The sequence below is a fragment of the Anopheles moucheti genome, chromosome 2 (assembly GCF_943734755.1).
Source record: "Anopheles moucheti chromosome 2, idAnoMoucSN_F20_07, whole genome shotgun sequence".
NCBI classification, from domain to species: domain Eukaryota; kingdom Metazoa; phylum Arthropoda; class Insecta; order Diptera; family Culicidae; genus Anopheles; species Anopheles moucheti.
In genome coordinates, this window is record NC_069140.1 from 82,202,795 (window position 1) to 82,215,810 (window position 13,016).

At 44.4% G+C, this 13,016-nt stretch overlaps 1 protein-coding gene across 1 annotated transcript in view; it reads right to left on the reverse strand.

Annotated features, from left to right (window-relative positions):
- LOC128297365 (beta-1-syntrophin) overlaps positions 1-12,739 on the reverse strand; it is a 72,299-nt gene extending 59,560 nt beyond the window's left edge. Inside the window, exons 1-2 of the mRNA XM_053032994.1 lie at positions 12,531-12,739; positions 2,117-2,540 (exon numbers count right to left, since the gene is read on the reverse strand). Of these exons, the coding sequence (XP_052888954.1) occupies positions 2,117-2,540; positions 12,531-12,739 (633 nt within the window). The remainder of the gene's footprint in view (positions 1-2,116; positions 2,541-12,530) is intronic.
- Positions 12,740-13,016: the final 277 nt, after the last annotated feature.

The following is a 13,016-nucleotide window of genomic DNA, read 5'->3' on the forward strand; positions in this document are numbered from 1 at the left end:
CAAGTAAGTTTTCCGACAATTATAAAAGTTGTCGCCACTGGCAGAGGTCGTTAGTTAGAGTTAGTCAGAGTTAGCAGAGGTCGATATCGTTTTCTAGGGCTGCTTTGTCCATTTCGAAAGCAGTTCTTAATGACAAGCTTCTGATCCCACGATATGTAGCGCATAACTTTCCTTGCTGAATTATTATTTTGATTTGTTGTAGATTGCGTTTCCTGCCTGGAATTGGAATACGTCCAGAATAACCGTGCAAATAGACATGTAGCGATTTTTTCTCAGTGCGACATTTCGAAATGCTATTCGATGAAATGCGATGATAAATTTCATATTTAAAAAACGGCTTGTCGTTTTCATCGCGTGTATGAAATAGCTCAATTTTAGCTGTCATTGATTAGAAACACAAATAAAAAATCGGTTTCAATAGGCCTCAATAGGCGCTAAATTGTCTCGAAATGAGATGTGGGCTTTTTTGCAAGATTGAGCTACTTTGAGAAATATCGCTCTAAGAAAAATCGCTGCATGTCTATTTGCACGGTTAGATAAATTAAATGCACAGAAGAATATCGACTCTGTGACTTGAAAGTATAAACGAAATTGCACCAGGATTTCCGAATGAATAGTACCAGGAGAGCATCCACGGAAGAGGTAACACTTAGTACAGCAAATTTGCTCGAAAACCACCGAAAAACTGCTTCAAAAACTACCAGTTTACGACTGTATAGTACCAAGAGAGCATACACAGAAGAGGTAGCACCTGGTACAGCAATTTAGCTCAAAAACCGCCGAAAGGTGTGCAATGTTTAAACACTAACTTTTCATGCAAACCAGCTATTTTCAGATTGCCGATACCAGGAGAGCATGTTTTTCAAGAGGTAACACCTGGTACCAGCCGAGTACCAGGAGGTTGCAATCCCAAGTTGTTGCATATAAGATGTTGCATGTAAGATGTTGCGCAACATGTGTTGCGCAGCCTATGTTGCACGACATATGTTGCATGTCAGATGCTGTGCAACACATGTTGCGCAACATGTGTTGTGCAACATGTGTCGTGCAACATCCTGATACTCGGCTGGTACCAGGTGTTACCTCTTGAAAAACATGCTCTCCTGGTATCGACAATCTGAAAACAGCTGGTTTGTATGAAAAGTTAGTGTTTAAACATTGCATACCTTTAGGCGGGCAAAATTACCAGGTGCTACCTCTTCCGCGGATGCTCTCCTGGTACTATACAGTCGTAAACTGGTAGTTTTCGAAGCAATTTTTCGGTGGTGTTCGTGCAAATTTGCTGTACAAGGTGCTACCTCTTTCGTGGATGCTCTCCTGGCATTATTAAATCATCAAATCAGAATCAAAGTCACCAGAACACTTCGACTCGTAATTAAGCTCAAAGGACTAAAATTAGTTTAGGACTAAAATCAAAACGATGCCAGAAGGCAAAGATTGGATTGTTGTTTTTGATGGATAATCTTTGAAATAAGAATAAGTATCAACTTTTTTACAATAATACCTTAAATTAAAGCGATAAAACACATTAAAGTTATTTGTGCACTTAATGAACTGTGTAATTGTTTTCATTTATGTTTCTTTGCCTAAACATAATTTAAATATACTGCTTGTCTTTACGTGGTACGTAGTCTTTTCCTACCGTTACGCCTTTAGGAACAAGCTCGCAGTAGAACAATTCCTTCCAGGCCACTTTCTGTTAAATTGTGCAATAAAAATAAACAAATGTAATCACTTCTTCGCCAACAACTCCAGTGTGCGCCATCGAATGTACTACCATCGAAGAACCGGTGTTCACACCCTTCTGGAAATGCAACGAGTCCATTTCGCTGTTGCGAAATTCCAACTAATTCCATTCCGTCCATTCACCGGCATCGGTGACGGCACCCAACGGCACACGCTGCATCACTTTTGCCAGCGAAACCGTCGGCCCAAAATGTTTACGTACTGCCGGTCGCGGCCGGGTTCGGTTCCCTGTTTTTTTGTTGCACTGCTAACCCACATACACGGAATGTGGCCTGACAATTGGCCAAATTGACACCGAGCGTAGGGTTTCGCCGAACGCGACCCACAAACAAACGCGCCCCGTGATCCCGCCCGCCCCGCTTCTACTCACATGTCGCTTCTGGTTCGCCACCGAGTCCGGCACGTCACAGATCTCGGCGATGCCGTTGTCGATGCTGTTGTTGTTGCTGCTGTGGTTGTTGTTGGCAGCCGGTCCGTTGCTGTGGGTGTTACCATTAGTACCGTTCGTGCTGCTTGCGTTGCTCGTACCAGTGCCGGTCCCGTTGCTTCCACCGCCCCCGTTGGCACTGTTGTTGTTGAGGAAATTATCGCCATTTAAGCCACCGCCCGGCAGGCCCGGCCCCGGTCCCGGCACGATCCCGTTCGGTAGGCTGACGCTGCCGTTAGCTGTCAGCGGTGTGGACGCGTTCAGGCCGGTGCTCAGGTTTTCCGACGAGTGGATCGATGGCCCGGAAGCGCCCGCCGACGACGGTTGGGAGGAATTGTTCGAGCCATTGTTACCGCTGTGGTTGCTCCTGCGAGGGATGCGCGCACGCAATCGGACGCGATCGGATCGGTGGGACGATGAAAGAAAAGAAAGTGGAAAGGTATCGTTAGTGCAATGTTGCATTGGGTATTCGCGGCAGGGAATGCCAAACCCCTACTGCTGGACGACGCAGGAAATCGACCGGCAACGAATATTTCCCTGACAGCTTTTGCGCTATATGCGCTGCAACTATGCGGAACAATAAGCGAACCCGGTCGACTCCGGTACGTGTAGCCGTCAGCAAAACGGGCACGCACAATGTTGATTCGGTGCGCAATAATGTTGTTCTCGCCTTAATAGTCAATAAAATTCAAATTTTTCCAAACAAAAGATGCGTTCGTTTAAATTAAGTGCAAATAATCACCCTCCAAAGTCTACCGATATCAAATATAAATCGATTTCTACTCGTCCATCACCGCGGCAAACCGGAAATGAAACGCACTAACCGCACACTCGATTGTCAAAGAATGAAATCGGTTGACTCGATTTCAAAGCCGGTGATAATTTTCATCAATTACATCGAAAACTTTCCTCTCGCTTTACGGTGGGAAGGTGAATGAAAAAAAAAACCTTCACAGGTGAGCAGGCCATGGATGGAAAAGTGTCGGTGGAAAGTGTTCGGACAAACTGTCGATCTCTAATAGCTAGCAGGTCAAACCACACCTTGCAACCCAATCGGTAAAGGGGGGCAGGGAGGGCATCCAATTATTCCCGTGCGAAAGGGCAAAGTTTATCCAGCGGCGTGTGTTCAGAAGATGAACCAAGCGGGCGGAAACATTTACCGGAGTATGAATTTGCAACGATGTTGGATGCAAATTAAAAAGTTGTTTAATTTTACTGCATAACAGAGAAAATTTATGTGGAATATTAGAAAATTGTTTATGCTAGTTATTAAACGTAGTATTCGGTATAAATTATTTAAATGTTATACGTGAACTGTTATATTTATGTTGAATTGGCATACGCTGGAACGCTCGTTCTCGCCTGTATGAAGGAGAAGCTCACAGTGTAATATGAAAGTCCGTCGAGTCAAGAACAGTAAAGCATCAGGTACCGACGGAATAGTAGCTGAACTGATCAAGAAGGGAAGTGCAGCACTAGAGAAAGAAATTTATCAAATTATTACCGAGGTATGGGAAAGTGAATTGATGCCTTGTGATTCGAATCTTGGAATCATCTACCCCATGTATAAGAAGGGAGATAAGCTGGAGTGCAGCAATTACAGGGTTATTACGGTGTTGAATATCGCCTACAAGATATTCTTCCTTATACTACAAGATCGGCTAGGTTCCATACGTTGAAAAGGTAGTTGGAAACCAGAGGAGAATCCACAAGGGAATATTAACCACTGATCAGATCTTCACCATGCGTTAAATCTTGGAGAAGAAGGCGGAACAGCAGCTGCACTCCTTCAATCTCTTGATTGACTTCAAGGCCGCATACGACAGTATAGCCAGGGTATAACTGAACGACGCAATGAGCGCGTTTGGAATTTTGGCCAAACATGTCATCTTCTGGTGAATGGAAGACTCCTAAAGTCCTTTTTACCACTAAGGCTCTGCACTAAAGAGATACTCTTCGACGTAGCGCTAGCCATCTTCGACTCGGAGGTGGAAACTTCGGGAACCATCTTCTATAAGTGTAGCCAGATCTTGGCATACGCCGAAGACAAAGACATCATTGGTTCACGACTCTACTACGTAGCGGATTGTTACCACAGGAATGAGCTGACGGCAGAAAACCGCGAATTGAAGATTAACGAGGGAAACCCCAAGTTGATGGTGGCACCTTCAGCGGCCCAGCTAACAAATTCTAATTTACGGAGGGATGACGTACAAATAGGGGAGCGCGCAGTCTGGGGAAACTTCTATGAAGAACTGGGACTTATCAGTACCAGTACTAACAAACGCCTTTGAGACATGGACTTTGTCCAAAACTGAACGAAACTCTCTTGGACGCCTTCGAGAGGAAGATGCTCAGAAGAATTTTTGAGAACCGCTACAATGACAAGCTCTATGAGCTATGGACTATACTCGCCAGGTTCCATTGGGCTGATCACGTCATGAAAAAGACACCGGACGACCAAGCCCGTAAAATCCTTTTAGGTCGCCGACATGCACAGTAATGGGCGTGGTAGGCACGAAATTGAGATAGAGTGATGGCGTTGCTGCACCCACCAGAAAGGCCGGGATAATGGATTGGCAGACGAAGGTGCTCGAACGCGAGCGGTTTAGAGTATATCTGCAGCAGACCAAGACCGCGGATGGGTTGTAGCGTCGGATAAGTAAGCTAGTACCCACTGACATTAGTCTCCAAAAGTTTCACAATCTTCGAACGGTTCTGAACGGCTCGAAACTGCTCAGACGGTTCCGCTTTATTCCGATCAAACTTAACTCCCTTCAGGAACTCCCTGAATTCTTCAGCAATTGGTTCCGAACCGTCCGGAACCAGCTGGATTTTTTTTAATTAAGCCAAATCCAACTGAAAGCTTACCATATAAGCTTATGGAAGAGATCGGTCATAGCTTACCGCATATAATAGTTTGTTTTGTTAATAGTCATCATCGTATAACACTTTTAAGAGAAAATGTTGTACAATTAGGTTGTAATAAAGATTTATAAATAACGATTGAACGTATAAATAAAGATTTAAAATTGACAATTTTTATTTGCGTTTCAGTTTTGTTTGCAGCTAAGTAGAAGGGTAGTAGTTGCTACGCACTCGGAATAGACGAGTCCCATTTTTCCTACGATTAGTTCGTAAAATAAGACTTCAATATAGCAAAAACCTTCCAGAAATATATATATATATCTATAATCAATTCAATCCAGGCCAAACAATGTCCTAAGAAGCACCCTCCCAAAACCACCCTCATCAGACAGCTCCATTCGGCGCACGCCAAAAAGTTTGCGGGGTATACAACAGCCTTCCTATTTAATATTCAACACGCACACACTGTGAATTGAATGGTGGCAAACGCGCAGCACCAAAACCACTTCTCAAACAAACTCAGCCGCCGAAAATCCTCGAAAAGAAAATGGGTTTCCCTTAATTTATCCCGCAATTTCGTGCCCATCATTCCCGGAGGGGGAGCGTGAATTCGTTGCGGCCGTGAAAGTTTCGCCAGCGAGCGCCATCGATGAAACCCCTTGCAGGGCGTTCCCCGGATCATCGGCAGCCCCGAAAACTTTTGGCCCCCGTATCGACACCGTCCACCACCGTCGTGTATGTGATAATTTCGGGCCAGAAACCGACGATCATAAGGGCGGCGGCAGCAGCAGGGCTGAGTGGATTAATGGGACACGAGTTTGGGTGTTTAAGAAAGGTTGATTCCTCCCTCGATTCAAGCCTCCCCATTCAAGCAGTTCATCCCCACTGTAGATGAGGTGCAAAAGGTCTTGTTCACAAATTTTCAACATCGTCCTCCTGATGGAAGGATGAGAGCGTCTAACGTGGGGGAAGGATTTTCATAGATTATATAATTTATTTCCTCCCCACTTTGCTTCTCAAAATAAAGCAAAAATCGAACTGGATTGCATTGAATGATCTTAAAGCTACGCGCTTCGCACAGTTCAAACAGTTCAAGCAGGACACAAAGAAAAGCTTGCCCACCCCCTCGCTCGAGTCAAAGGAGGCAGCTAAATTACAATTCTGCATTTACACAACCGCATCAACCACATTCCAACAGGCGGGAATCCAAAAACGGGAAAGGGACAACATGAAATATGTTATGAAATTTCACATTCCTATCCCTCCCGTACACATTCCCCGTTTCCACGGGCCTATTCCCCCGGTTTGGCGTGCTGGATTCAATTAATTTTCCCCGCAAAACGTGTTGCGCTGGGTGGAAAATTGATTAGTGACGGTAATTATTTATTAATCTTTCCCCCAACCATTTCCTGTCCCGGGGTTGTGGCACCGTGGCTAGTGCCATTTTCACGGCATGTTTCACGATGACTGTATGGCTCAATTAGTGCTTCTGGCTACTAAAACACACACATATGGTTGTGTGCGGGTGTGTCGATGCGTGTTGGCCCGGGAGGGTGTTACTTCCCCATGTGTGTGTATGGGGGGAAAGGAAATTATGCGTGATTAGCGATGGTAGGCACATACGTGCAAGAGCGCGCGCGCGCGCACGTGGTCAGACGGGCCTTTCACCACCTACCGGACAGGCGAATTATTTCTTCGCCATCGAGTTCCTAACGAACCCGAAGGAAACGTGTGTGTGTGTGTGTGTGGTGGGGGAATGAAAATGCTGGACAACTTTCGTCGCTACTTGATTAACATCCATATTCAACCGCACTGTTCCCATCGGCCCCCACGTAAAATCCCTGGAGCATTCTTCACGTCGCTGTGTAATGAAATGGACCGGACGGCAAGCGGAGCAAACGGAAATGAGCCATGGAAATTGTCCAATAGACACCAGCCAGTTGAGACGAGCGAGACAAACAAAACAAAAAAGGGGGCAAAACAACCTCGTGACATACGGACGATGAACGGCCAGCATGAAAACGTGACCAAGTTCTAGTGGATTATAGGTAAATAATCTCCCACAGGTGCACGTTTGGCCATATGTCGCATACTCTTTTTTTTTGCTTCCATTTCCGTTGCATCAATCGGTGGGTTCTATTGAATCAAGATTAAGATTGGGCCCCCTCCGAAAGGCCGGTGAAGTGTGTGTGTGTGTGACTTGTGGTCGGACATCGGACAGACGTGGCTGGAATATGCCTCCGTTGTTTACCGAGCTGGAAATACATTCGACGAGCGTACTTTTATACGATAAGATGATGATCTGATTCCACGCACGCGGATAATGGTGGTCAAATAAATGAATTGCCTTAGGTTATTTAATACCTCGATGAATATTCACACCCAATAAGAGGAAAAATGACAAGGAAGAACGCATGTCATCACGTGCTGATTTAATGATTCATAATCAATTGGGAAAAGCCTAAACAACTTATTAAAACAATTAATAAATAACTCTCTTTTTAAAGTTATGTTTGTCAATGCAAAGTGGACAGCATGTTCGGAATGATTCTAGATGATATTTTAGGAAAGTCTGTAGTGCCAGTACTCCTTGTACAAGAAGGGAGTTAAGCTAGAGTGAACGATGTTTGCCACCTATTTTCCCTTATCAGAGACCATTTCAAAATGGAAAATTAATCGGTAGATCTTGCAGAAGATGACGGAGCAACAGCTCCAATCCATTCCATCTCTCTATTGACTTCAAGGATAGTATAGCCAGGTTAAAAATTCACTTATTGAGAAGCTCGTTTGATACTCTAATACTAACACGAATGACAATGGCCAACTTCACAGGCCTCTGAGCATGTGCTTTATTCAGTGATGAATAGAAGACTTTCAGGGCCCTATAATACCACCAAAATTAATTGTAATTAGTTTGTTGATCAACGGACCGCAGGGCCCTCTCGATAGCACAACAGATGATACATGAAACTTTACTTCTTTACATATCTGAAGACGACGCACGAAGTACCTTTATTAATGTGGCGACCCCTGGCGACAACGTGCTAAAGATGATCCTTAAAGGTTAGCCTAGAGACCAATAAGACTCCGAGATCCTCAACGCACTGCAAGCCTTCGAGAGAATGGCCGCTGATATTGTATTCAGCAATCGCTGGAGCTCGCGATCGGCAAGTCTGTCTCATTTGTCTATTCTGTTACTTAGCGCTAGAGATCAACGACTAGAAGGTGGAATCTTTAGAGATCATCCTCTATAAGTCATTCCAGATCTTGGCATACGTTGATTGTATAAACAATTTTTAAGGCTCTCCTAGGGGTGGACCTGAACGGACCGGACCAAAATCCCATCCGGACCATTCTCCCGGAGCAAGAATTGACTATCCGGCTGCCGTGATAAAATAAGTCTAGTAAGCCAGAAAAGGCCTATTAGGCTGTTACGCCAAGAAGAAAGAGAACGAGATAAAGAGAGAGAGAAAGAGACGTAGCGGATATACTTTCCAAAGGAAATGCAGCGAAAGACCTCAAGATTTTAAGGATTCAAAACCCAAATTGATGGTGTCACCACCACCGTGTGACCCTTCCAAGGAATCATTACTTACACCCGGGTGATGTGCAGAAAGGTGATCACAATTTTGAAGTTGTCTAAAATTCTGGGTCAAGGGTCAGCACCGACAATAACCATTGATGTCGAGATACGATACGATGACTTCCAACCGGTCATTCTACAGTTTGAGGGAACTTCGTACATCACATTTGAATCGTTAGGCTCCGTTGGGCTTATCACGTCATGAGAATGTCACCGAACAACCCAGCCGGTAAAGCCCTTTTAAGTCATCCACATGGACGAATCCAGAAAACGTGGTAGACCCAAAGTGAAGGCGTTGATGCATCCGTCAGAACAACCATAGATCATTCTTGATCGTGAATGATTTAGATGACTCTTGCAGCAGAGCAAGACCGCGAAACAGATTTAGTGCCTTATAAGATAAGTATGCCTGTTCTTCATAGGACAATTTTTGGCAAATTCCATCAATTATATATTGTAGTGTGCAAAGTTCGGGTTAAACCAATCCGATACAGTCAGTCCCAAAATTGGCATTTTAATTTCAATATGGAATTGATTGAAACCAAAGATTTCTAATTCAATATAAAATTATCTCTTTTTGGTTGGCAAAAAAAAACATGCACGGATGTTTTATTTTAATCTTATTATAAGTCTTTTAATTAAATTTTATTTAAACTTTCACCCATTGATTGGCTCAGTCAGCCTCAAATCCACAGGTTAGAGGTTCGTTTGGCGCGATACTATGGGGCGGTTCTTTGTCGTCGTGCGCACATACATAAACGCACGTCCCATTTACGCACGCAAACCCCCTCGCAAAAAGGTTATAAATCGCCAAACGCCAATTTTCAAAACCGCTCTTCGCACATTTTATTAGCCATTAGTTTCAATTACTTTCAATTTTCCCACCACGTGGCATCACCGCTCGGGCGGGTGGGTGTACCCGAATCTGCACGCATCCTTTGGAGCGATTTTGGCAGGTTCGATTCATTAAAACTGCCATCCCTAACTTTCGAGCACCTTTCGAGCATTTTCTTTTTGTGTAAGAGCGATAGAAACAAAACAGTTTCACATTTCAGTTGCGGGAAAAATCGACACCGCCCAAAAGACGTACGACACCGCCAAAGTTTCTCCATACAGACAGCGACCGTGCGGCGACGCAACGTGTCCATTTTGGCCAGCGCCGATAAAAATGGAGCGCACGATGATGATGGTGGTGGTTCCCGTAAAATGGCCACCCTAATTGCTTACCGCATGCGCACGAACCATATTTGTGGACAAAGAAGTGAGGGGGACCAAACAAAACAAAAAATGGCTTCCGAATCGAGCCAAAATGGCGTGCCGCAACACGTGGGATCGTATAGAAAACGTTGGCTTTCTTTCCCGTACGACGGTGGATGGTTTATAGGGCCGTTTTGAGGGAGGCCTTTTTGTGGGGACCAACACCTGCTAACGATGCCTTTTACGGTGGCTTTTACGGAGGCATTTCTATAATGTGTTGTCGCGTAAATGAAGTACGTCGGATGGAAATTCTTCCAGCAGTTGCCGAGAGGATATCAATTTAAAACACTCGCACCCCTACTGAAATTACCCCATAACGAGCGGTTGGGGACACGCTCGGTGAAGCGGTTGTTAGCGTATGTTTATCTTGGTAGATTGATTTTGTTTTGTGAAATTACTCCAAAGCTTCACTCCAACGTTCATCCGATTTAAAATATTGTTAATTTCTGTTCCGGCTAAAAAAAAAAATGTCCACCCGAAAAATTCGTTTCATCTTGTGTGGCTTGGGACATAAAATGGAGCATCAATAAACCGATTGCATTTCCGATTCGTTGCCCGCAACCACAATCCATGATGCAAATCGGCCCGGACGGGAACCACACAACAGAGAAAAAAAACCTCAGCTTCCCCGGGAAACTCGGAACCGGAAACAACCTCATTCGATTGCACCCAGCACAGCCCAGGACAAAACCGCAATCTACGCAATCGCAAGCTTCTGGTCAAAACTTTGGCACAAAACCTTGCTCGGCTCACAAACCAAACAAAAAAAAATGTCCTTCCGGAACGAAACCGCACAAACCAAGCACGGAAGACGGTTCGAACGTTCGGTCCAAATCAAAACACACGCTCACCGGCCACCGGTACGAGGGCCGATGCAGGAAAGATTGCATGCTGCAGACGGAATTCGTTTATCCAGGCACAGAGGCTTCGTTTATGCGATTGACAGTCGTCGGGTAACGGCAAGGAACGCGTCCGGCAACGGTGAAAGGATTAATTAAACCCGGCTCGTTGCCGCAAATCGAACGCAGCGCGCTGGGGCCAACCGGCACACCAATCGTTTCAGCGCGGGGGTCCGATTTTTCGTTCACCTTACCCTCGTACAAACATGCTCAATTTTAGAATTTTCATCAAACGCTTGTAGTGAGCGAACCCGGTCCGTTTCAACACCGTGCAGCACTGGCGAATGCATCAAAGGTGTTGTGCCAAAAAGAGATTCGCCGTGTCGCGTTCGTGGCACACACACTGTGCACGGTGCTGTTCCTAATTTTGCCATTTCCGGCCAGTTTGCTTGCACAAACAGCAAGCACCGGTGAAGGAAACTTCCCCATTCAACCACAAATTGAATGTTTGCTTTGGGCGAGGTGAAAGAAAAAACGGACCGGCATAACAAAAAAAATGCCAATCGGAAAACTCTAACTCTTTAAACGGGAAGGGAAAAATATCCGCTTTTCGTACTAATTCTGAACGATCGTTAATCGTAGTCGTTTCACAGGCGCCACTCACCAATACCGGCCCCAACTAGGGTACGCATTTTAATCGTCGATATCATTACAAATTGATGGCCGATACAGTGAACGGGTTTCGCGGATAAACCCAATCAACCAAACATCCAACTCGCCTGCCCCCCCCCGCGTGTGGTTGGTTATTTGCATGCATTGCATTTTTATCTGTACATCAAATTTAATTGACCATACGTCGACATTATTTCTCACGATCTCCACAAAGCGCTGGACGGGGCAGAAGGATGTGGTTGGCCACATTAATAAATTCGATATCAATCAGTCAGTCAGGAGGCACGATTGAGCAGTGCGTTTAAACACGCACCCAGGAAACCGACCACAAACACACAGCCAGGTGAACAACAATGGCAGTAATGGGAAAATGTGTTTCCACTGTGTGGCTAAGTAATGTTTGGGCAAACAAAAAACCAGGGCAAACAGTTTTGCTTTATCGTTCGCGATAGAGCGCGGCAGCATAATGAGCAGATGGATTGGTGTAATTATTTTATCACATTAAAATGCACCCACGTTCACGTTCGTGTTTGCAGCAATTGCAAATTATGGCCAACTGTAAAGGTGTATTAAATGTTAACAATTATTGTTGCATATGGTACAATAGTGAATCCCATTAAAGGACAATTAAAAGGAAGGATTTAAACTTTATCCAATTCACTGCCAACTATGTTAAAAATACTATTTTGATTGTTTCAATCATTTAAATTAAGGGTTGTTAATTGTTGAAATCTTATTTAATATGCGTTAAATAGCTACATTTAGGTGTCGAAATAGGAAGAAAACTACACGTCAGACACGAACAATACGACAAAAAATCATTTTAATTCACCGATTGCCTAACTTTAGGCGCAAATTTCAAATTCAAAATCGTTATTTATTCTGACGCATAATATGTTTCTACCAACTGTAGTATGAAAATATAAATCATTTTATGACCCTTTACATTTACCAGTAAATATATTTAATTACTTTTGATTACTAAAATAAATGTAAACAATAGAAAACGTATTTTTTGTCTTCTGATTGCCTAACTTTAGGCGTAATTGAGGTATTAGAAGAAAATAGAACATAATTTTAAATTTATCTTCCCAAGAGTTAAGCAACAAACCAAACCTTTTTCTTGCCATGTACCTACCCTAATGTGCCGTTCAGTGTGGTGGAGTGATCGATCGGTTCGCACGCTTCATCCAGGCTGACCGAAATGTATTCCGTTTCCAGGCTGACCGATACGCGATACCAGGCGCCGCGTACACGCGTCTCGAGGATGCCGCTCCGTACGCCACCGGTAGCCACGATCGATGCCGAACCCGGGCTCGTACGGCTGATGGTGCCCGATTCTACCATACTTTTTTTATTTTGGGTTTTAGTTTTCGAAACGCTAAATTGCTTCCACTTCGAACCGAGCCGTACCAACGAAAAAAAGGTGACCGCCGCGTGGGATTAATTTCACCGGCTCTTGTTGTTGTTGTTGGTTATTTCGTTTGTTTTGCTGCTGTTTGTTTCAAATCACTTTTCCGTGTTCTTTTGAAGTGTGTTATTTCCTAGCGGGGGAGTCGTCTACTGCTAACGATACCCAACGACGGGACCCCGGTAGGCCATGACGAAATCGAAGCGCCCGGTT